The sequence below is a fragment of the Castor canadensis genome, chromosome 5, assembly GCF_047511655.1.
Source record: "Castor canadensis chromosome 5, mCasCan1.hap1v2, whole genome shotgun sequence".
NCBI classification, from domain to species: domain Eukaryota; kingdom Metazoa; phylum Chordata; class Mammalia; order Rodentia; family Castoridae; genus Castor; species Castor canadensis.
Genome location: NC_133390.1, coordinates 85,114,146 through 85,140,285, shown reverse-complemented (window position 1 = coordinate 85,140,285; position 26,140 = coordinate 85,114,146). Strand labels below are relative to the sequence as shown.

At 36.4% G+C, this 26,140-nt stretch overlaps 1 protein-coding gene across 7 annotated transcripts in view; it reads left to right on the top strand.

Annotated features, from left to right (window-relative positions):
* The window catches only part of Vps8 (VPS8 subunit of CORVET complex), a 309,569-nt gene that overhangs the window by 117,124 nt on the left and 166,305 nt on the right, over nt 1-26,140 (top strand). For 6 of the 7 annotated variants that reach the window (XM_074073616.1, XM_074073618.1, XM_074073614.1 and 3 more), the window contains exons 6-15: nt 211-243; nt 1,163-1,217; nt 8,973-9,097; nt 10,967-11,053; nt 13,387-13,454; nt 14,720-14,873; nt 14,978-15,037; nt 17,065-17,172; nt 21,868-21,948; nt 24,032-24,202. In XM_074073616.1, the coding sequence (XP_073929717.1) occupies nt 211-243; nt 1,163-1,217; nt 8,973-9,097; nt 10,967-11,053; nt 13,387-13,454; nt 14,720-14,873; nt 14,978-15,037; nt 17,065-17,172; nt 21,868-21,948; nt 24,032-24,202 (942 nt within the window). The remainder of the gene's footprint in view (nt 1-210; nt 244-1,162; nt 1,218-8,972; nt 9,098-10,966; nt 11,054-13,386; nt 13,455-14,719; nt 14,874-14,977; nt 15,038-17,064; nt 17,173-21,867; nt 21,949-24,031; nt 24,203-26,140) is intronic. The other variant, XM_074073619.1, reaches the window with a different exon arrangement.

The window sequence follows — 26,140 nt, the reverse complement described above, 5'->3', positions numbered from 1 at the left end:
ATTAGTGAAATAAAATGATCCACTCTCATGCTCTTTATATTTTGTGGATATTCACATCTTTTGAAATTTTTGTTAGTTGGGGGAGAAAATGAAGGTTCCACCTCTTGTCTAAATTGGTTTAGATCAAAGTGTGAAAAGATAGCTTTATACCACTTTCAGTTTTCAAATATGAATGTATTTCATATACTTCTTTTTTAAAATTTTATTTAGGACAAAGTAGATGCTGGCTTGCCCACGGCAATTGTAAGTATACTGTTAACCTTTTAAAAGTAAGCTTTTGTTTGGGTTTTCTTAGATTTATTCTTATAATGTTCAAAGTCATTATGTGTTGTGATAATGAATCATTATCATATCACGTAAGTCATTTTGCTTTCAGTCACCAGATGTAAAATTTGTTCATGTTGGATGTTTTTCTAATTTATGTTACTCTTTAGGCTTTTGTTTGAGAAGCAGATACAGAAATAATGATTAGCCTTTTCCAGGTTTATTTGTGTGTAGTATCACCCTACCCAAATAAATCACCTCCTCCTTCAGTCTTAGGGAGTGGAAAACAACACAGAGTGAAATCACTTTGTGATAAATATACATCTAACAGCTCTGGACTCCAGTGCTAAACCTACTGAATAGTCTATCTGTGGAGTGACTGTGGAGAGCTTGGGGATATTGAAAACACAGTAAAGCTCTCTTTTCTCATCTTCTTCCAGCTGACTAGTCAGTCATTTGGTGAGACAATGGCTGAGTTTTAGACATTTCTGATGCCTTTGGCTCCTGTAGATAAACTGGAGAAGAGCATTCTCATGCTGTTCCCACACCTCCTAGGAGACTCTTGGTTGGATTGAAGAAATGCCTTTTATTTTGTCTGGACCCTGTTGCTTTTTAAAAATTGCTTTAAAGGAAGCTAAGAAGCATGTTTTTGCATGTAATGTTTAACGTGTGATACTTTGATAGTGTTTTTTTCTTAGACTAAATTTAGAAGGATTCTCAGAAGTAAAAGATCCTGACTCTGATTTCCCGTTTTGCCTCCTAGATGAAATTCTTCTTATTTATAATAGTTGGGTTTTTTTTATATGCCTAGAGGAATGCAGGCCAACAAATTTAACTGTGGTCATTTCAGGATCCTTGATGTAATGTCTTAAAATGTCATTTTCCCTTTTGTTTTCAGGCAGTATCCAGTTTGATAGCAGTGGGTACATCTCATGGATTGGCTTTAATATTTGGTAAATTTTCTAAGTACTTTCCTACCTTTAAACATTAAGAATCCTTTTGGGTTTTATAGTGTCTTTTAAACACATTTTATATGCTGGACTTTATTTTCTTGAACAAAACATGAAAAGTAGTGTACACACACACACACACACACCCTTACTGGGTAGAGGCAAGTGCTCCACCATTTGAGCCACTCCCCTAGCCCTCACAGCCTCATTTTGTATGAATTCATAAGCTATCATATCAGTTGGCTTTCTGCATATCTGTTGGCTTAGGGCAGACTCAAAAAAAAAGAAGTTGAAAGGGATCTTGGCTTGTCAATCTGTCTACTCCAGTTGTTGGTGGTGATTTTTTTATTCTAAATTCTGTTCCAGTAGTGGTTATTATAAAAGATCTGCAAAGAAAGGGATTCCCTAGGGTTTTTGAGTGAGTTTCTATATCTCTTACTGACTAAAAGTTTGTTTTCATTTCCATTGTAAATCCCTCTTAACTACAAAAATTTTAGCTTACAGCTACATTTTTTTTTTTTTGGTTAAGAAGGGAACATGAATAATTTTATTTCTAATGTAGAAATTAGTTGTATTTTGTCTTTTTTTTTTCCCTGAGACTAAATAATCACAGTTTCATTAGTCCTTTGCTTTTGAATTTCGTATATGAGCAGAATATTTTGTTCTGTCGTTTCATTTAAGAACCATTAGAGCCCAGTGCCAGTGGCTCACACCTGTAATCCTAGCTACTTGGGAGGCAGAGATAAGGAGGATTGCTGTTTGAAGCCAGCCTGGGCAAACAGTTTGTGAGACCCTATCTTCAAAATACCTAACACAAAACAGGGCTGCTGGAGTGGCTCAGGTGGTAGATCACCTGCCTAGCAAGCATGAAGCCCTGAGTTCAAACCCCAGTACTGCTGACCTCCCCGCCCCCGCCCCGCACCACAAAACATTAGATAACATTTCCCTGACCATTTTTATGTTCTCTTTTGGTTCTTAAATTGTTTCCATCTCTTTTAAATGGAAAAACTGATACTGTAAGGAATGTTTGATAAGGATTACTTGATAATTTTTTTGTTTTGTTTTTTGAGACAGGGTCTTGCTGTGTAGCCCAGACTGGTCTTGAACTTTTGATCCTTCTGCTTCAGCCTCCAAAGGATTGCAGGTGTGCACCACCATGCTCTTTCATAGCAGAGCCATAATTTGATCTCTGGATCCTTGTATCTTTATTTACCATATCAGTGGGTAACTAGATATTTTCTGTATTTTTGAACAATTTGACTTTCCATTTATAATTTTCTATTATTCCAAGTTTTATATAACATGTAATTATAATACCTAGTCTTTTTAAAGGTGATTGATTAAAATAATAGAGTTTTATTTTTGGGTACCAAAAAGATAGAAACAAAAATATAATCACCTTGAAAGAACTTTAGAATTTATTCTTTAAATAATACTTTTTTTCCTACTACATAGTTTGTATAGGATATATCCACAGTGAAAATTAGAAAATATGAATGAGCAAAAAGTTGAGGATATAAAACATCAAATTCTAGTATTCAGCAACAATCCCTAACATTTCTGTATAACCTTCTCATCTTTTTTTCTATACATGTACATCTGTATTTATACTTCCCAATGGGATCATGTTAATTTGTAACCTGCTTTTCATTATAATGGACATCTTTCTGTGCAATTATGTTTATTTGTAACATCATTTTTAATGGCTATGTAGTATTCTTCAAATGTATTCATCAGAATTTAATTAACCATCTTCCCCAAGAAGACATTTAGGTTGTTTCTAAGCAAATAATAGTGTAATGAACATCTTTGTTTCTGCATTTTTATGCATATTCCTAAAAGTGTAATTACCTGGTCCAGGACAATGATGTTAAAGACTTCTAATATGTGTTGCCTAATTGCCCTTTAGGAAAGTTTTATTCTCTTGGTCTCCTTTCAGGTCTAAGAATGTGTATTTTCCAATGATGGCATAATTGGTATTAGAGCATTAGATTTGTGGGAAAGACCCTTACAGGATCTTTTAATTCAGTCCTCTTATTTTACATATGATGTGATTGGGGAACCAGAGAGGTTAAGTGACATGCACAGAGCCAAGTTCTGAATTAAGGAATACAGAATCCTACATCAGTACATTTCCACTATTCCAAGCAGTCGTCCTGTTCTGTGAGAAAAAGAGGCCAGTTCCAAGATACACAGGAGAGAACAGAAGAGCTAAAGTGTATGAGAATAGAACAGAATGCACATGTCTGTCTGTCAGCAGAATGCATGTTGGTTTTTTTTTTTGTGTCAACTTACCAGTACTCACTTTTGTTCAACTCTGTCTGCCATAATATCCCTTCCTTATCAAGAGGTTCTAAGAATATGTGACTGCTTATAATCAAATCCATGTAGAGCTTACTGCAAACAAATTGAAATGAATACTTAAAAACTGACAGAGGAGAAAATACATTATCTTTTGATACTGTCTCCTTCATTTCCTTAGGCCTGTTTTCCTGGTTTTTTTAGATTCCCTGGCAGCTTTCTTACAGATATGATGAAATAGTAATCTTTTTTTTTTTTAAATAGTCTTATGGAAAAGAAAGTATGTTAAAGGGAACATTTTGAGAAAGAATCATAGTATTGTTGGTGTGCTTTGAGATTTAATAGTGTAGTTAATAAATTTTGCTCATTATTCTTTGTAGGAAGCAGATGTTTGGACAATGCTCTTTAACAAATGGATTAAAATATGCTAAAAAGCCAGAAACAAACGGCAGACAATATGAAGTGTCTAGACTAGAGGTCTGGGTTATATCTGATCTCTTTAAAATATCTTTGTAGATCCTAGAAAAAAATGTAGCAGGAAGAACTATACTTGCTTAAGTTCCATGAGATTTTCTTTGAAATAGACATCTGAATCATTAAAATGGTAATCATTATAAGTTTCCTAAAGTTTAGGTATGGTGCCAATTCTTATGGAATTATAGGTGTATAAACTTTTTGTGCATCTTGGTTCTTACCTTATACAGGGCCTCAAAAATTCAAATTTACAGAAGATAGAAAGATGTTTCCCTATCCTTTTCCTTTTTTTTGGTTGTTAGTGTCTGCTGGTAGATTATCTTTTTGAAATTGTTTTTGTTTCTATCTAACTGAAACATGGGTTTACTTATTATGCTATAATTGGAATATTATGCATTTCTTCTTTTCCCAGAGCCAATACCTGAATATAATCATAAACGCTGGAGATATCAATTAATCAAACTTAATATCATTCCAACAGATAACTAAATCTTGCCACTTATACCTTTGAAATTTTACCTGCATTTTCTCTGAACTTTTGAACTGATTTGGTTTTTTTCCTCCCTTTTGATCTTTTCTTCATGGATTCAAAAGGAAAAGGTATAGTAAATTTGGCTTGCATGAGTGTTTTTTTTTTTAAATCTTTTTAATGTTAAAGCAGTATGCTGTTGATTATAGTTTATGCCCTCTGATGAAAGAAAAATAGCTAACTGAAAAATTGGTTAAAGAGGGAATTGTTAAAAATTACTAATATATGCATATCTTCTATTTTAACTGAAAATGTATGTCTCTTAGCTAATTTTTAGTATGTGGGAACTACTGGTTTTTTCCTAATCTTTTGGTAGTGCCCAGGGCTTTATCTTTGAGCTTGTATTTGTCAATTGGGGGGTCTGCAGCAAATTTTTATGGCAGAAACGGCATTAATCATGAATCGTGTAGAATTTAGGTACCTGTGATTCAACCCATGAGTGCAAAATCCTAGATTTTATCAAAACTTTTCTTCAGTCTTTTGTTACCTTGTCAACATTCTTATTTCACAATAGTTCTGTTAAGTAACTCTTCTTTACCAAGTTTCCCTGAAACATCCACTTGTTCATAAAAATAACAGTGTTTTCTTTTCTGCTGTATTTCATTAGTTTATGTACTATTTACATTTTTAAAGTACAGTAACGTTACAGTGGCATGAATGAATAGGTATGGGAATAAACACCGACTGTTTTTAGTAAATAACAACCTTCTAGAAGGTAACCAGTTAGTCTTGGAGATTCATTGTATCCTGGTCTTTAGTCAGTAAACTTTATAGAAGGAATGAGAACTTTTAATTCTTTGAGGTGGGTTAAGTAGAAGTGCTTCTACGGTAATCATTGGTGAAAAGCTGGGTATGGTGTCTTTCATCTGTAGTCCCAGCTGCTTGGGGGACGGAGATTGGGAGGATTGTGGATTGAGGTCAGCTGGGATAAAAAGTTAGCACGATCCCATTTCAACCACAAACTGGATGTGGTGGCTTGCACCTGCGGTCCCAGCTATGCAGGAGACATACATAGAGGGATCATGGTCCAAGATCAGCCTTGGGCAAAACCTGAGACCCTACCTAAAAAAACAAAGCAAAAATGGGCTGCGGGGGCATGGCATGGCTCAAGTGGTAGAGTGTGTGCCTAGTAAGCACCAAGCCCTGAGTTCAAATCACAGTACTGCCAATAAAAAATAAAATAAATCATTGGTGAGCAATGTTTCCTAATGTGATCTCATTTCTTCTTCTCCCTTGGTCTTAGAGAATATTATAGTGTGAACAAAGGATAAGAATAATATTGAAGAGTGAGGAATACTGGCAGGTTACAGAATTCTACACACACAGTTAAATTTGACTCCTTCTAAGATGTAGAGATCCTTTCTTTTATTCTCTCTGGAAGTAATTAGAACAAATTGGGAATAAAGAAGTAGAGGATTGGGTTAAATTTGGTGTGTGGAAACAAATTTTTTTTATTTTTGTTGGTACTGGGGTTTGAATTCAGGGCCTCACGCTTGTTAGGCAGGTGCTTTACCATTTGAGCCACTCCACAAGCCCTAGAAATTCTTGAAGAATGTTCAAATTTAGATTTTTAGAGTTACTATAGGCTTTATACATTATTCATGGCTTGAGACATTGAATTGGTCCCTTTGTGTACTATCTTACTTTACTAATTTATTCTCAGCAAAGCAATGAGGTAATGGGTGTTTTCTACATTATGTAGATGAAGATAGGGAGGTTAAGAGAAATTAAATTGTCCCATATATAGTTTTAATACCTATAACTCTAGGAGCAGGATTGGGATTAAGATTCAGGTTATCTTGTTTCATAGTCATGCTACTTATATAGGGACATTATAAAATAAGATACAAAAACATTATAAAATGAAAAAAATTGAGAATGTTTACATTGACACAGAGCTAATGGATATAAATTTAATACATATTCGAGTGACCAGGGTTGATCATTTACTTTCCTCTCTTACTAGTTTTTAGGATGTAGGAACTACAGCCAGGAAAGCAGTCATATATGGATTTTTAATCTAGAAGTTAAGTATGCCCCTTTCCTTCCCTCTTTTCTTCCATTGCCACTCATTTCTGTTTCCTCTTTTCTTCAGTGATACCCTTATTCTCTGTTTTATTCATACCTCTCAGTTCTCCTGCTCATACTTTTCCTGCCTTATAAGAATTCTTAAGTTATCTAATGTAAGCATCAGCTTTATTTAATCAGAAAGCAGTTGTGAGTGTATTAGTAAATTAAAACTCTGTAAGTTTGGCTCTCAAAGCAGGATCACAAAAGATCTCAGCAGGGTGCTGCTAACTGGACATTATTCTGTGCCTGGAAGGCAGGTAGCCCAGACTCAGGGGGCTTCTTTGTGTATGAAATTTCATAACCTGTCTTTGTCCTCTTTTTTTAGTCCATCTGTTGTCTGTAGATGTGGTATATGTAAACTACTATTGCCCAACCATGGTATCTTATTAGTCTGTAAATTAAGGTATGAATAATTAACTAACTGGATAGGTGGCCCTGACAAAATCATAGAATAAAGAGAAGTTTTAATAATTTAGATTAAATTGAGGGAGGGAGGAAAAATGAGGGGGAGGCCAGTCTGTATGAATGGGGAAAAAATCTTTAATTGTGGTCTGGTGGCGTAGCTTACGCAGTAAGAGCACCTGCCTGGCAAGCATGAGACCCTGAGTTCAAACCCCAGTGCCATTAAAAGGGGAGGGAGAGAGTCTATAATTGTATGTATATTTTTTGTGGTATGGGATTTGAACTCAGGGCTTTGTGCTTTGAGGCAGGCACTCTACTTACTTCTTAAGCTGCACCTCCAACCCTTTCTGCTCTGCTTATTTTAGAAATAGGATCTTGCTTTTTGCCCAGGCGGGCCTGGACCACAATCCTATTTTATGCTTCCTGCTGCTGCTGGGAAGACAGGCACATGCCACAACACCCAGCTTTTTTCCACTGAGAGGGAGTCCACAAACTTTGTTCCCAGACAGGTCTCAGCCCCCCAAGTAGCTAGGATTATAGGCATGAACCACTGGCACCTGGATTATAATTACATAATTTCTGATGTGAAATAAAGATAATTAATTTCTAAACACATCAGATCTTGTATGTCTTTGAGTTTATTCCCTTTTGAGTGTTTACTTTGGAGGGCTAGAAGCTAAAATGACTTTAAAAATATTGAGTATTTTCTGTGTGCTAGATGCAGTACAGCCATAAATTGTTTCAGAACTCCTCTGGGGAGGTGCTATTAGAGTCAGTTTGAGAAAACTACTCTTACAGTGTTCATATGGATTGGGCAAAAGCGCTTATCTGGTATTATTCCCTGTTCCTAAGAATGAATGTCTTTAGGCTCTTTCTGGTAGCTAGATTTACTCTTTTAGAAGGTAGATTCGCAAATGTGAAAGCTATTCAGATGATTGTCAAGTAGCTTTTGAGTGTTAATTTACTCATGATCTTAGCTCTCATAGGTCACAGTCTCATAGGCAAGGTCAGAAATATCGAAAAACTGCCTGTAGTAAGTTAAGGAGGTATACACAGGTGTTGGGGGAGTTGAGCGAACTCCAGGTTCTTTGGTTGGCTTGTTTTTGTTTTTTCCTAAACAGTTAAATTTTGTAGCGTGCCTTCTTACATTTAATTTTTTATCTCATTGTTTTCAGGTGGGTACAATTATGAACTGTACAAAATAAACATTGCTCAAGAGAAACCCTAGAGAAATTTCTTTTAATTATTATATAGCAAAATTTAATAAATGCTTGAGTGCCTCCTTGCAAACTCAGAGGTGATTAAGGCAAGATCCGTACACTTAAAGGACTTAATTTAGTAGAGATTTATTTTCTTTTAGCATATCAGATATTGTACTTGAAACGATTTTCTGTAGTAGTTTAAATGTTTACTCCAAAAGTTTATTTGCACTATTAATTTGCTTAGTAAACTTTTTTCTTCATGCATAGTATAAGTGTAAATTTCAATTAAATTCCAAATTAATACATTTTGATTTTTTAAATTTTAAATCTATTTTAAAAGAAGGTGGCATTCCTTGTAACCTAGCATCTTCAAAACAGCAAAATTACAATAATAGGGCAAGGCAGCTGAGAAATAGTTGGGTTGTTTGAGGAGAAAGTTTCTTATGGAGTTTTGGACTTATCATTGGCAGGTTTTGTATTCTCCCTTGTAGGTATTTTTCCCCCTATATTCTTTACGTCTAATCAATAACTAGCTTTTAGTAGATTCTCAATAAATATATTTTTAAATGAATGTAACTTCCTCCTCTTAATTTGATTCTTACCACTTCCCATTCCTATACTGTATTAATGTATTTCTTCTCTGGCACTTTTTTTTTTTTAACGGTACTGGTTACTGAACACAGGGCCTTATGCATGCTAGGCAAGAGCTCTACTACTTGAGCTATGCCCCCCAGCCCTCTTCCATTCCTTTCACTTACCTTTACAAACTGCTTTCTTTAGATCAGAATCAAGCATTGCGGCTCTGTCTGGGTAGCACTAGTGTTGGAGGTCAATATGGAGCCATTTCTGCCCTCAGCATCAACAATGACTGCTCAAGACTTCTTTGTGGCTTTGCTAAAGGACAGGTAAAATGCAAATTTTCTTTCATCCATGAGATAATGTTAAAATCAATTTTTAAAAGCTAGTATCTTTAGATCAGTATTTGGAAGACCAAAATAGGTATTAGGCAATGATACATCTATTATAGCTAACCTGAGATTGCTCAGTATGGCTTTTGTTCACATTTTAAAATAATTATTATTGACTGAGATAGAGTCTGTAATTTTTATACTTTAATTCATCTGTCTGTTTTAATAATTAGCATTGTAAAAGCTATTACAGCTTTTTTGTTAAAAATAAAAGCTTTTTTTTTCCTTTTTCTTTTATTATTCATATGTGCATACAAGGCTTGGTTCATTTCTCCCCCCTGCTCCCACCCCCTCCCTTACCACCCACTCCTCCCCCTCCCTCTCCCCCCCCAATACCCAGCAGAAACTATTTTGCCCTTATTTCTAATTTTGTTGTAGAGAGAGTATAAGCAATAATAGGAAGGAACAAGGGTTTTTGCTGGTTGAGATAAGGATAGCTATACAGGGAGTTGACTCACATTAATTTCCTGTGCGTGGGTGTGTGTTACCTTCTAGGTTATTCTTTTTGATCTAACCTTTTCTCTAGTACCTGTTCCCCTTTTCCTATTGGCCTCAGTGCTTTTAAGGTATCTGCTTTAGTTTCTCTGAGTTAAGGGCAACAAATGCTAGTTAGTTTTTTAGGTGTCTTACCTATCCTCACCCCTTCCTTGTGTGCTCTCGCTTTTATCATGTGCTCATAGTCCAATCCACTTGTTGTGTTTGCCCTTGATCTAATGTCCACATATGAGGGAGAACATACGATTTTTGGTCTTTTGGGCCAGGCTAACCTCACTCAGAATGATGTTCTCCAATTCCATCCATTTACCAGCGAATGATAACATTTCGTTCTTCTTCATGGCTGCATAAAATTCCATTGTGTATAGATACCACATTTTCTTAATCCATTCGTCAGTGGTGGGGCATCTTGGCTGTTTCCATAACTTGGCTATTGTGAATAGTGCCGCAATAAACATGGGTGTGCAGGTGCCTCTAGAGTAACCTGTGTCACAGTCTTTTGGGTATATCCCCAAGAGTGGTATTGCTGGATCAAATGGTAGATCGATGTCTATCTTTTTAAGTAGCCTCCAAATTTTGTTCCAGAGTGGTTGTACTAGTCTACATTCCCACCAACAGTGTAAGAGGGTTCCTATTTCCCCGCATCCTCGCCAACACCTGTTGTTGGTGGTGTTGCTGATGATGGCTATTCTAACAGGGGTGAGGTGGAATCTTAGTGTGGTTTTAATTTGCATTTCCTTTATTGCTAGAGATGGTGAGCATTTAAAAATAAAAGCTTTTTAATAAACTGATATTATGTAAAATGTGCCATCTCCTTATGGTAGTAGTACATAATTGTGGCTACTTTTTAAATGCATTATATTCTGCTCTCTCTGTTTTTATTGCTGTGCTCCTTTGTAACTATTTTGGCATTTCTTTCTTTCCACTTCTGAAACTAGTGGTAGGTTATGGTTTTTCCCATTTTCTGACTTATGCATCACTAGCTGGTTTGGCACTAAGCCTTCCCTGTAATTTTTTACCAGTGCTAAACAGATTGACTTATCAGAGAAATCTCTTTTACCTTCAGTATAAGAACAACATTTGAAATTTAAGGGGATAAGTGGTTTGGGCAAGATGAAGGGTAGATGAAGGTGGAATAAAGGCTCCATGCTCTAATGGAGCTGCAACCTCTAGGTATGTTTTAACTTTATGGTTCTTTGCCTGTAATGTTTATAGACAAGGAATAGATTATTTCAGCCAGAAGGCAGGCAGGATACTTAAGTCCAAAAAAGAGCAATAAATTTGTTTTTAAAGCACTGAGTTGTCTTATAGATCACCATGTGGGATTTGGCGAGTGGAAAACTTCTCAGATCAATAACAGATGCTCATCCTCCGGGAACAGCAATATTGCATATCAAGGTAATAGCTTTGTTTTCTGCTAATTATCTTTATTAGAATGCCTTTGTATCCACCTTAAAGTAAATTTATCTATATTGATAATCCGAAGTCCCCAAAATGTATTTAACATAAAGCTGACATTATTTGATGAGCCCAACAAGATCTTTTTCCAAGTTAAAACCAGAGATGAGTTAGTGTGGAAAGATTCAGCTTCAGATTTTATCAAAGTCTCATAGGTAGAGCAGCAAAAATTGGTGTGATCCAAGAGTAGAGGCTGGCCACAAGGACAGGCAACACCCTGCTGAAAACTCATAAGGAGATTTTAAAAGCTCTTTTTACTCTGTTTAGACAGCCAAGATTTTATTGCTGGGGTTCTGGTGTGCTCTCCCCCTGCTATTCAGAGTCTTCTGAGGGAGGGTCAAGGTACCAATTGAAAGAGCCAGGATTTGAGTTATGTTCAGAAATTAATCTACTGGTGTATTTCCTTTCATGCTCCAAAAGAAGAGTGTTAAGATCCTAGTCTTGGCTTTCTCCTTCCAGGCCCGAAAAACATAAACTGACTTAAGAGGTTTCATTTATAAGTACATATGAACCTTGGTTCTTGCATGCTGGCAAGCCAATGTTCAGAAGCATAAAAGGTAAAGGACTATAACTAGGAAAGTCTAAAATCAGATCGTCTAGATTTTAATCATGTGCATATTTTGTTGCTTAGCTATGCAGAGCTCTCTTATCCACACACATGCCTTTTAAAGTCTGCAGCATCTGGAGCTTATATGTGTGTATCCAGGTTAGTTACAGAAATGTCTTTTGTGACAAAGCAGCATTGAAGCATTTGGTAACAATGAAAACAAGCAAGACAAGTAAAAGTAGAGAGAATTTTTCTTCTTTGAGTACATAATGGTAACTTATCTTGACCTCTTTTCCTATGGCATGTGCCAACTTCTAATATGTTTTAGTTGCTTATATATGTCTTATCTCTCTTAATAGATTAAGATCTTTGAAGTCAGAATCTGTTGGTCATTTTTTTGTGTGTGTTTTACCCATAGTAACTGCTCAATAAATGTTTGTTTGAAGGAATAAGTGTGGAGTTTATAAATAAATAGTCAATCCTTTTGCAGAAAAAATGAAATTATTGGGAGAAACAGTAAGAAACAGAAGAAATAAAGGCTGAGGGAAAAGAGAAAGATGCAGCTGAAATTAAAAGCACAATAGCTGTGTGACTGAATATTTCTGAAGTTTTGGGTTGACAGCAGCCACTTGCACTTCAGCACTTTTACTCATCATTCTCCAGACTTAGCCCTACATCCCATCAATAACAATTTGGGTTTGCATCCTTTGTGTGATAACTATATAATTGTACTACTGTGCTGATTTAAAGCATATTGTAAAGCTCATACACAGAAGTAGAAAATGAGAACAAACACGAGTTCTCTTATTTTTTTCTGTACTTCAGTGGATCATCTCATGTACACCCACAGAATACATGCTTCCGACTTTGGTGACTGCTCATCTAGGCTTTGAAAGCAAAGATAGAGGATTGATTTACTATGCCTGTGTGGGGTCGAGGAAGAAGAAATTTGCCTCCTGTATCTTAACTATCCCTGAGTAAAAAAGGCATGTCATTTAAGATGGTTCACCAATACTAGCCTTTGAGAGGCTAGTCACTATAAATGATAGAAGTTTTATTATTTTATGTCCTATAGCTTTTATTTACCACACCACATTTGACCTTAGGATTGTTGTGATCATTATCTATTCCTCTAAGTTTTTCAGGTAGGTAATATTAGTTGAAATGTGTATATATATATATACACACACACACACATACCATAGAGGAAGATCAATCAAGAAGGTAGTAAGAAGGAGGAGTTATATAATAAGTTACTTTATATAGAGAGGATTAACTCTTCAGTTGTTAAGAAAGTTAGACAGGTTTATTTCCCAGAGATAGCAAGTATCTTTTACTCTGTCTTTATTCTTGAAAACTAGGCAACTGCAAATGTATCCAAATGATCTTACGCATTTAACAGCATGTTGGAAAATCTTAGTATAAAAAGCCAAGTAGAGAATTTAGGATTTTTTTAATCAACCATAGTTTGTATCTTTCTTTTATTCTGATGAAAAGTAGCTTTACTTTTTCAAAACCTTAGTTTTTTAAAAGATACTGAGCCAGTTTTATCCTAAATAAGGGTAATTTGTAGGCTTAAAGTTATTAGCTAAATCTAATTTAGGTCATGCAAAATACTATATGTGTATGTTGTAGATATTCGCAATTTTGTAGTGTTAAGTTATCTGCCTAACACTTGAGTGGTTGCTTAAAAATCTACAAGAAAATAAATTCCTTCTCTGTTTAGTTTACAGATGATCCAACTCTTGCAATTTGCAATGACAGTGGAGGCTCCGTTTTTGAATTGACATTTAAGTAAGAGACTAATGGACATTTGTTACAAGTGGGAAGTTTAGCTCCATTTAATGATTTGAAATTGAACATGAGGAGGTCTGGAAAGTCCATGTGATTGAAAATAGGTTATGGCTGTGTGTTACAATTACCTAGGGAGGCTTATAGAACATGTGGAATTCTAGTCTTGGTTCCCCATAATTTTATCTCAGTAGGTCTGATTCAGGATTCTAGACTCCTGATCACCAAAGGATTCTTATGTGCTGTCAGGCTTGGGAACTACTATTCTGGAATAGCTCACTAATTTTGATTTGGGCCCTAGGCCCATTCAGTTATAAATATAATGGCCAAGTGTAAAAAGGGTTTTATTGCCTTAGAATTACCCTGTTTACTCTTTAAATAAGAGTCTAAATGTATGGAAGAATATGAAACTGAAGTTAAGAAAAATGTAGAACACTTACACAATTTATATTATGTTTCCAGAAATTCTTCAAGGTTAATGCCTATCTTTATTTCTTGTGTTTCTCATATCTTCTAAATATTGAGCCTAAAGTAATTGCAAACATTACTATTCATTTATTTAGCTAATGTTTATTGAGAGTCTCCTAAGTATAGGTGCTTAACCAGAGTTATAGCTGTGAATCAGGCAAGGACCCTATTCTTAGAATTTACATTTTAGTTGGGATGAAGGTAGGGAGAGAGGTAATAAACCAACACAAATGAAATAACTCAGGTAAATCTGAGTGCTGGGAAGAATAGTTTCTTCCAGGTCAGTGTACTGGACTGCACTTGAAAATAACTCAGGAAGGCCTCTATAGAAGGTGACATTTGAAAAAATTGCTAAACTGTGAGCTGATCAACAAAGGCAAAGATATGGAGGAAGTGCTCCACGCCAGTGAGCATTCAGATACAAAGGATTTGAGGTGGGCACAAGGTTGGCTCTGCTGTAGCAATGCAAAGAAGCCTGGTGTGGCTGGAGCATGATGTTGTCAGGAAGGACAGTAGTGGGAGAGGAGTGAAGGCAGGAGCCAGATCAAGTAGGACCTTTAAGACGTAAATAATGAGCTTGAAGTTTATTTTATGTACAATGGCAAGCCAGTGCAGTGTTTTTAGCAGAAGAATGACAGATCTGACCCATACGATAAAAAGATCATGCTGCTGTCTTGTTGCGCTTGGACTGCTGGGGGCAAGAGTAAGAGCTAGGAGGCTCTGGTAGTAGGCCATGGTAGACAGGATAGTGCCTTCAATCATGGCTAGATTGATCCTGAATTGTTTGATTACATTTTTAGGAGAGTGATGGGAGTGAGAACTTGTGAATCTAGATGTCTGTTCAGTGGTTCCAAGGGTGAAGTTTGCTGTATTGAGCCTCTGCATTCTAAGCCTGAACTGAAAGATCATCCCATCACACAGTTTTCATTATTGGCCATGGCATCCTTAACAAAGGTAGGTGTGTTTAGAAAATGAAGCTCTTAACCTTTAGAGGCTTTGAACACAAGAAATTTGAAAACTTCAAGGTAAATATTGAAAATAATTTTTTCCCCCTAAAGATACTGGTCATTGGATTGAAACCATCCTTGAAAGTGTGGATGACTTTTCCCTATGGGAGGGTGAGTATGCCTGTCCGTCTCGTCAGCAGAAGGAGGTACTATGTCAGGAGGATGGAGGAAATGACCTATAAGGGGCAAATTCTATGAGATTGTCAGAAATCCAGGTAGAATAGAAGTCAGTGCTCTGAAATTCATTGTCTGGACTTTATCTTAAGGTGAGCAGAGCAGAATAAGCTGGTTCTGGGACTCTTGAGATCTTAGCTTTTGTATCTTTATTGTTTTAAGCTTTTCTCTTATAAAGAACATATAGTTGGCTTTTGTTTTTAACCTCAGTTTGACAGTCTTTGTATATTGCGGTCCTGGTGCTTTGTGGTTACACTAATTTCATGCATGGATTTTCCTAACCTTTCTCATTGCCCTTTTGAGGATAATAAAATTCTCTGATTGGGTTTAAAGCTGGAGGATAAGTTGATGTATTGAGTCCCAGTCTTGATTTTTTTTTTTTTCTCCCAGTACTGGGGCTTGAACTCAGGGGCTACACCTTGAGCCACTCCACCAACCCTTTTTTAGTGAAGGGTTTTTTTAGATGGGGTCTCGCTAACCTATTTGCCCAGGCTGGCTTTGAACCACGATCATCCTCATATCTGCCTTCTGAGTAGCTAGAATTATAGGCATGAGCCACTGGTGCCTGGCTTGATTTTTAATGTTTGAAGGAGATTTGTTTCTACATGACAGCCATGCCAAAGCAGGATTATACTGTCTACTGCTTTGACACTGAAGTAGTGGTAAGAGTGCACTCTACTGTGACATCTAACATAAATTGCCAATATGTATGCTTTCCATGGCTTCTGTCTCTGATCTGTTCAGAATACAATATTTTCCAGAAGACACAGTTGACCCTATGTATCTGTGGGGTTTGCATGCATGGATTCAACCAACCACATATCAAAAATATCAGAAAAAAATTACAAGTGTACTGAACAGGTACATACATTTTTCCTTATCTTTATTCTCTAAACAAAACAGTGTAACACCTATTTACATAGCACTTATGTTGTATTTGATATTGTTAGTAACCTACAGAAGATTTAAAGTATGTGGGAGAATGCGCATAAGTTAGGTACAAATACTATACCATTATGTATAGGGACTTGAGCATTATGGATTTTGGTATCTAAGGGAGGGGGGAATGCCAGGGAACTAATTCCCCACAGATCCTGAGGGACAAGTATTTTATTCATCTGCCACTTTCCCCTTTCCTGCTTGCTTGGTGTTTTTAGAGAGTTGTGATCTTCTAATATATGCATGAGAGAGGTATCAAGATGGCATATAGAACTGTGGCTAGTTCAGAAAGCAGTAGCCTCTGTGCTGAGGGAGATCACTCTTCTGTCCTCGATTATTCCCAGTGTATCTCTGGGCACTAGGAAAATCATGTTTGTCCTCTTTTATGGCAAAGCTGGCTTAACTTGCCATTAATGTTTCTCACGTTAGCTTTATTGGTTAATTTTGGATTTTATCATCATGGTATTTCTTGGCATCTTTTTGTGTTTTGTTGATATTTTTTCCCCAACATTATTATGAACATTTTCAAACAAATAGAGATGTTGAAGAAAATTTTCATTAAATACTTACATACCTGCCATCTAAATTCCACCATTTTGCTGTACTTTCTTTATCACATGTCTATGCTCCTATATACATCTCTGTCCACACATCAAACTGTTGCTTTTTATGGAAACCAGTACTCTTTGCCTTAAATATTCAGCATGCATATGTAGAGTGTAATATTTCTTTAGGTTTTTCTTTAATTTATATGTGAGCGTATAAATTTTGAGTATACACTTGCCAAACTTTCACAAATACATCATATACTTTGTAACCCAAACTCCTATTAAGATATAGACAATTATCATCAACCCAGAAAGTTCCTTCATACTTCCCAGTTGGTCCCTGTTTTGTTGGAATTTTTATGAGAAATTGGGAAAGGTTTTATTAAGGAACACTTTTTAGATGCTGTTTTTAAGCAGAACTTTTACTTTGTTCTGTTAACCATGATGAGTTTTTTTCACACTCTTCTCTTCACGTAGATGGATCCTTCCAGTGTCCCATTGCTGGCCTGGCACTTTGTGGCAGTGAGTAATTATGTGAATCCTATGCTTGCCTTCTGCAGAGGAGATGTTGTTCATTTTCTATTGGTAAGATCTAATGTGATGGCATATCTGTTATAAAGTCTTAAAGCATAGTCTTCTGACTCTCTGGTAATTTAAATTGTGTTAAAGAAATCTACATATTATCCTAAGTTTTTGGAGAGAGAGTGACCTATTTAATTTTTATTTAAGGCTTCAATGGTTAGCATGGAAAAGAACTGATCACATTTAGTTCCATAACCATTTGTGGTTTATTTCTCAGTTCCATCTCCTTTGGCTGACAAATGATTAATGGTTTATCTGTATATATGATTGTGAACATGTGTCTATGTATGGCTACATATGTATCTGTGTATTTATTAGTGAGCAAGTATCATTGAGTAACTACTGTGTTCTCTACACTTTTGGGGCACAACAAGCATATGAAGGAATATAAAACATAAGTTTTTCACATTGCTTATGATACTGCTCAAAAGGCAAAACCAGTATGTTTGTTACTACTAGAGAGAAGAGTTGCATTGAACCATATGATAAAAATTTAAAATTGAATAAATTAGAGCACAAAGATCAGAATGCTCTGGAAAGGCATAGAAGGCTTTATAAGGATTTGGGGGAAAAGGAGATGAACTGAAGTTATAGAGTTCAGCAGCTGCAATCTTATCCTTGCTCAGTGAGGTGAGTACACAGCCGTCTACCTACTTTCTCCAGCCAGAAACCTAGGAGTCATCTTTCGGTCACTTTTCTCCCTTCAGATAGGCTCCATCATCACATCCTGTTGACTCTACCTTCAAAACCTCTTGATATTTGCCTTTTTTGACTCTCCATGGCTGCTTCCCCATGTAAGCCACATTCATATCTATCGTAGACTCTGCAGTAGCTTCCCAACTAGTCCCTGGCCTGAGGCCTTTATTTATGCGGTCACCTCTACCAGGAAAGCTCTTTTCCATGTTGTCCTAGCTCATAGTTAACATTGCCTTCCCTGACTTCTGGAACCAAATTAGTGCTTCCTGCTCAGACTCAAGTTAAGACCTTTTCCTTTTTGCAACATTTAGCACTTTTTCTTTATTCACTTGTGGTACTGGGGACTGAACTTGTGCCACTAGGCAAGCACTGTACTAACTTGAGCCACACCTCCAGCCCACATTTAGCACTTTTAAAGTACTTGGTTTTTTTTTTCTTTTCCTCACTGTACTGAAACCTCTGTAAGTCTAGAGACCAAATGTATTGCTGTGTTTCTACCCATTAGGACAGAACCTGTACATAGTGGGGTGTGCTTGATAATAAATGTTTATAGAATTAGTGATAGGAAGAAACCCATGGCAGTAAATAAAATTGAATATATGTAGTGGGTTTAAATTAAGAGTTGGCAGACTGTGACCCATGGCCAAATCTGGCTAACCACCTGTTTTTGTAAATAAACTTTTAGGGGAACACAGTCATGCCCATTTATTTACATATTATTTATGATTACTTTCTTACAATAGTTGTAAGTTGAGTAAGCATGACAGAGACTATATGGTCTTCAGAGTCTAAAATACTGTATGGGCTTTTACAGAAAAGTTTGCCAACCCCTGAATCTAGATTATATAGAGACTGGCCTATGTCAGTACTGGGGAGCCATCACAGATTCCTCAGAAACTAAGGTGATAAAGATGTGATTTCAGTGATACTTTAAGAAGATCAGTGAAAGAATCTTTAGGAAGAAGTGAGAGAATAGATTATAGAATATAGGAAAGAAATTGAAGGTTTTGCTCTCTTAATAAAGCAGTTACTTATAAACAAAGATGGTTGGTTGCAGTGAGTCAAGGGATGATAGTCTGAAGACAAGTCTTCTTATTTTACTGGACCTAGGGGCTGAAAGGCATGAATGAAATATCACATCTCTTATATTTTAGAACCAAGCAATATTCAAAGGAAGATTGGTTATAAAATGATTAGAAAAAATTTCAACGTGTTGAGTTGAAAGTGAAGATGGGACTCGCAAGCTAGAGCCTGCATGGTATTAGTCAGCTTTCTGTTACTATAAAAAAAAATACCTAAGATGATCTACATAAAAGAGGATAGGTTTTAGCTGGTTGTGATGGTTCGTACCTCTAATCCTAGCCACTTGGGAAGCAGAGATCAGAAGGATCACAGTTGGAGGAAAAAGTTGGTGAGACTTCATCTTATCAAATAATCTGGGTGAGGTGGTGAGTGTCTGTGATTCCAGCTATGCAGGAGGCCTTAGGTAGGAGGATTGTGGTCTGAGGCCAGCCCAGACAAAAATGTGAGACTCTGTCTGAAAAACAGTGAAAACAAAAAGGACTGTGGGAGTGGCTCAGTTGGTAGAGTGCCTGCTCAGCAAGTGTGAAGTCCTGAGTTCAAACACACGTATTACCAGAAAAAGGGGGAGGGAGAACAAGTTTGTTTTGGCTCACAATTTCAGAGCTTTCAGTTTCTGGTCAGTTGGCCCTGTGGCTTTTGTGGTGGAATAAAGCTGCTCATTTCACAGTGGCCAGGAAGCAAAAAAGAGAGAGGAAAGGGCTGGAGCCTCATATCCCTTTCAAGAGCATGCCCCCAGTGACCTCACTTCCTCTCAGAAGGCCCTGCCTCTTAAAGATTCCACCAATAGTGACTGTCTTTAATACATAGGCCTTTAGGGGACACTTATTCAACTTATACAGCACATGACCCTAGTGGTTGTTCTTGCAAGGGAGAGGAAAAAGAAAAGGAAACCAGAAATGTAGTTCCCATAAAGGCACATGGAGCTAGGAAGGGAAATGGGGCAGTATGACATCACAGAGAAGACAGCAGAAGAAAGCCTTCAGAACAATATCAGTTCCAAGGTAATGCCTGTACTAGAGTAAGATCACAGAAGAAGTAGACTAAAGAGAAGACCATTGGACATAATAAGAAATAGTTCATAAAAACGGGTCTTTAGAAGAACAAACTCGTACAGTCGTAGTGCTTGGTTGCAAGAAGAAGGAGTATGTTTAAACAGTATCTATGTGAAGTAAGACAAGGAAAGATTTTTGCTTATTTTTGTTTTATAAAAATTTTTATTTGAAGATGGAGAAGTCAGAAGTGTGTTTGGAGCAAAAGGATAAGGCCTTTAAAAAAAGGGATTGAATATGCCGGAAAGTGATGGAGAGGGCAGGATTTAGGGTTTGTATGGGTGAGGTGGTTTTCTTCAAGGGCTTTAGAAAATCATAGGGAAATAAGTAATGCTGGCCTTGCTCTTTCCAGTTTATGAAACACTTTAACATATGCAACATATAAAACAATTTGGTACTATCTTATTTTCATTTTATAGATGTGGAAACTGAGAAAGAATAAGTAATTGCCCTTGATCACAGAGCTATAATAGTAGAACTTAAACTTAAACACATGGCTCTGAATCTCATGTTCATTTTGCCAGAGCATCCTTTCTTGTGGGGCAAGTAACCCATTGAAGTGAAGGCAGCACTCTACGGAGGGCCCATGGGGCTCACATTAAGTGATCTCAAGTTTTTGTTAAGGTGTCAAGTAAAGTCAGCCCTGCAAGTGATGGAACCAGTATGCAAAAAGGAATTAAGATTTTGAGAGAAAGGCCTACAGCACACTATTATGGGAGGTATGAAAAAAAGAAAGTAAGCTGGCCAGTCACTAATGGCTCATGCTTGTAATCCTAACTCCTTGGGAGGCTGACACTGGGGGGATTGTGGTGCCAGATGAGCCCAGGCAGATAAGTTTGTGAGATACCCCATCTCAACAGAAAAGAGGTATGTGCCTGTCATCTCAGCAAGGGTGGGAAGCTTACAATAGGAGGACTGCAGGCCAGGCCAGCCTGTGCAAAAAAGTGGGACTCTGTCTCCAAAATAATAGAGCAAAAAGGGCTGAAGGCTTGGCTTAGCTGTAGAGCACTTAGCAAGTGTGAAACCCTGAGTTCAAACCCCAGTATTGCCAAAAAATAATGAAAAAGAACATAGTCTGAATGGAATGTCATGAGTATCAGGTGGCTAGGTGTACCTTATGCTTTATTTTTCTTTTTCAGATCCTTTTACCTTAGAGTAGAAATGGAGAAAGTAAGTTATGGGGATGATTGAGGATTATAGGTTGTTTATGTATGCATATATAAATAAAATATTGACATAAGAGGTTTCTTGTGGGAAATTTTGGGCTGTGTGAGCTATAATAGTATCATAGTTCAGAAAAGTCTAATTTTGTCATTATAGCAGCAACTGCTTCTGCCACTTCATCTTTTTTCTGCTCCTGCTGCTTCATCTTTTTCTTCTTCCCCTCCTCCTCTTCCTCCTTCTTGTCTTTCTCCTTTCTTTTCCTCCCCCCTTCTTCCTCTTTGAGACAGGGGTCTCACTAAGTTGCCCAGGCTGGTCTGACACGGTCCTCCCCTATCAGCCTCCCAAGTAGCTTTTTATTTTTTAATGAACTTTTGTTTGGCTTTATCACACCATGCCACCAATCCCATTTATACTCTAGCTAAATACAATTATTGATAGGATGGTGTAGGTTGTTTTGAGTTATAACAGAGTAAAACTCCCAGCACTTGCCAGTATTAACAACTATACCACTAGCCATATAAGCCTTGGATTTTTTTTACAGATCATGGAGCAAATGACTGTTTTTATTTATATAAAAATGTCTCTATCGATATTTTTGGCTTATTCACACTGAATGGGATCAGACTCTAGATGGTGTCTAATTAAATACTTTTAAAAGTCCTTTAAACAGTAGCTAATATTTAGGTTGTTTTCATTTCATCATCAGGTTAAGAGAGATGAATCTGGAGCAATCCATGTTACTAAGCAAAAGCACCTTCACTTATACTATGACCTCATCAACTTTACTGTGAGTATTACTCAAAGTAAATATCCCCATTTATTTCATGAAATTGTTCTGAACCCATGGTACGTTAAAGCTACCAGGATTACTTGTAGGATCATATACATAACACACAAGTGAAAGCCTACTTACATTGAATAAAGTCTGAATTTGATATGATGCCCCATAATCATTGCCTGTTGGCCTGATGACCTGCTGAGCACTGGTAAGATCAGGCAACATTTTCTTTAATGCCTTGATTAGCATTAAAAAAAAGGGAGTTTGGGTTCAGAAGAATTTAGGAATTTCTCCAGGATCATTACCCTTCTTTCTGTATAAACACTTTTTTATACTTCTGAGCTTATCCTAAAAGGTCAGGTACTTTTGAGTCCTGTTCTTTTCTTGTGGCTAAAAACTTTGTCAAGTTTTCTATCTTACATCTGCGTCCTAAAAGGCATCTTGTTTTTTTTTTTTTTTTTTTTTTAAGGATTTCTTTTTGTATCAAATTTCATTTTATCTTTTTCAAATACTGTGTTAATTTTGAGAATAATAGAATATTTTTAAGTTTCTGATTTTAGCACATCAATATCTGCTTTCCAGTGAAACGTGTATACACATGAATATGGGCAACCCTGAATATAAGGAAGTGGTTCATTTTTCCAGTAAAAAAACTAAAAAAATTTTTTTGACTCAATAATATATAGTTACTCAGAAAATATATGATATAGTTAAGATATTTTCTTTATAATATGTTCTTTATTAACTTATTTGCCCACTGCATTTTTGAGACAGAGTCTTGGTATGTTGCCCAGGCCGTTCTACAACCTTGGGCTCAAACTGTCCTCTTACCTCAGCCTTCCAAGTGCTGGAACTCCAGTTATACACCACCACTCTGGCCAATATTGCATTTTAAAACTCACTCATAGACTATTGATTTAGAAATTAATGCTTACTTGCATCTCTAATCTGAAGATCTGAAGACTAAAATGCTCCAAAATCCAAAGCTTTTTGAGGGCCAACATGATCCACTTTAGGAAAATTCCACACCTGACACCATGAGATGAGTTATAGTCAAAATGCAGGTTTACTGTATATGAAACATAAATGAATTTCATGTTTAGATTTGGGTCCTTTTCCAATATATCTCATTACATATGCAAATATTTTAAAATCCAAAAAAGTTCGAAATCCAAAACACTTCTGGTCCTGAGCATTCCAGATAAGGACAATCCCTTCTTTTATAGTGACCACTATACAGTATAGGGTTTAATTTTAGCATGTGTTAAAAGAAAATCCATTTTTGATTTGGTTATCTTTGATATGGCACTATGCAAATCGTCTCTGACAACATGGCACAGATCATACAAATAAAGAGCATGAGTATCAGAGAGGGTACATGGGGATCGTTGTTCTGGCGACTTCCAAATTCCAATTGACCAGGTTTTAAGATATCATTTACTTTCTGAAGAAGGATTGGTAACTTTAAAAAATTTATATGAAATTATTTTATACATTTTTTGTCAAAATGGTGTCATTAAGATTTTTAAAAATTAAATTAACACTTTAAAAATGATAATAGTACTTAAAAGTTATTAAAGAGAATTCAGGCAAAACAATTCATAGAAAGATAAAGAACTCTCATAACTTTTAGGGAAGTTTGAAAAGAACTATGTTTTTCAAATTGCTTCTATTTTAAAATATGTAATGCTTCCATACTAAAATCATCCCTTGACCAGCTAGGTTTCTGAGGTTTAATTTGCTGTTTTGTTTCATTAATATTAAAAGTAGAATTGCGAAGTTTGTCACTATGCTAGTCATTTGTGCCAATGTGCCATAAAAAAATTCTTGTAAAAACCTATGCATCCTATAATCTATTACAACTCTTAGTTATCTCTTTCACTAACAAAATGTCATTTAACACAGTCAAAACTCAAAACTTTGTTTTCTCTGGGCTGTCACTGAGTAATTCTCGCTGTGATTGTGCTGCCATGTAAATTATTAAATTTATAAGGTCCTCAGTGTAATTTAGCAGAGTGGCCAAGCTTTCTTCTGATCTTGAGTGGCGACACGGATGGGACCTCATTTTCACTGTTTTGTGCTTGAATTGCAGTGGATAAACTCACGCACAGTTGTGCTCTTAGATAGTGTAGAGAAGCTGCATGTGATTGACCGGCAGACACAAGAGGAGTTGGAAACAGTGGAGATCTCAGAAGTTCAGTTGGTCTATAATAGCAGCCACTTCAAGTCACTCGCCACCGGAGGAAATGTTAGCCAAGCACTGGTAAGGGTAATCTATTGCCCCAGTATTGCTTTAATAAACTTGGTGTTTTGTTGTTGTTTTGTTTCTTGATGTGTCTGTCACATCAAGACACATCTTTTCTGTCTTGATGTGTTTCTTTAAAAGCCACTGGGCTGAAGGGATGTAGATACATTTGTAAATATTCAGGAATATCAGTCCAAACAATAATTCCTGTAGTCTCATCACAAATGTGGCTAATTTAACTTAATACAAGGGAGTTCTGACTTTTATGTTGAAGAAGAGTGAAGTTGAAAATTTGTGAGAAAGAACTTTTCATAAAATCAAAATATTTAGGAAGTTTAATTGGTGGTAATAAGCCTGGTAAATTTCAGGGATAAATAATAGAGACAGGTGACATAACAAGGCTTATGAATGGTAGAAGCTTGACAAGGTGCAGTACCTCTGGGGATTGAAAAGCAAAGATGGCTTTGAGAGAAAGGAGGATGATTTTTTAGGAACAGGTGATAGATGAAATATAACAACCTGGACACAAATGAAAGTTATCATCTTATATTAATTTTACTCTGTTATAGGCAACTACAATAAAGGCCATATGAAATTTATATAGGTACTTTATAGTTAGACACCTTGGATTTGTGTTCTCATGTTTCTTAAACCATTAATTGTTAAGTAGAAAAGTAGACTATTCTGAGATATCCCTGGATAATTTCTTGAAAAAAATAGTAATGATGATATTATTTAATGAGTGCATAGCATGATGTGTAGGAATTGCTCAAATATCTCTCATTAGTGTAACTTCAGAGCATAAAATATATACAAAGAATATTCCAGCCCCACAATTTAAGAACCAAGAATAAGAAATGATAGTGCAATAGAATTTGCTAAAGTAATAGTCCTAAACCTATGTATTTTCTTGTGTTTGAGTGGTTACTAAAAATATGATTAGACTTTGAACTTGCACTTTTAGCCAAGTGGAATAATGGGGGATTGGATTTACCCTTCTGCCCAAACTAACCAAAATTAATAATAGTAATAATTATAATAATTGGGAAAAATAGAGACAGTAGTTCCCAAGACACTGAACGTCAGAAATGATGGATAGCAGTCCTGGACCAAATAGGGAACAAATGATGAGAGCTCTGTGGTTTTCCTAGCTTCTAGCTGTCTGGGTTTCTGGGCTGTAGCTCAGGGAGGAGGAACCCAGGTGTAGTCTGGAGGACTCTATATGCTTTGAGGAGACAGATCTGACATTGCAGGAAGACAGAGATGGGTTGTGTTTGTGGGACAGAGTAGTGCTAGAGAGGAGAGCACTATCAAAGAGTCTCTCTAGAGTCTTCAGCTAATTACTGCTCAGAGATGCATGTAAGGAAGCTTCCCAAGATCAGGGAAAGAACCATTGGGAAGGTTTTGAGGGAACTGTGTCAAATGCTCACACATTGTACAAAGTTGTTGTTACAACAAAAACTCAACATTTATGCTGGGCACAGTGGCTCATGCTCATAATTGTAGCTACTCAGGAGGCTGAGATCAGTAGGATCATGGTTAGAGGCTAGTCCAGATGATACCCCATCTCAACTAATAGCTGGGCATGGTGGTTCATTCCTGCCATTCTAGCTATGGCAGGAAGCATAAATAGGAAGACTGTGGTCCAGGCCTGACTGGGCAATAAGTGAGACCCTGTCTCCAAAATAACCAGAGCAAAAAGGGCTGGAAGCTTGGCTCAAGCTGTAGAGCTCCTGCTTAGCAAGCATAAAACTGAGTTCAAACCCCAGTAACACAAGCAACAAACAAAAAATCTTCAACATTTGACATTTATTAGACAATTTGAAATCCAAAGACTGGCTAGATATTTGATATTAAGAAATGATTGTTAATTTTTTAAAGTATGTTAAAGGAATAGTGGTCATATTTAAAAAGCTCATTTTTTAAAAAACATACACTGAATTTTTATAAATAAAA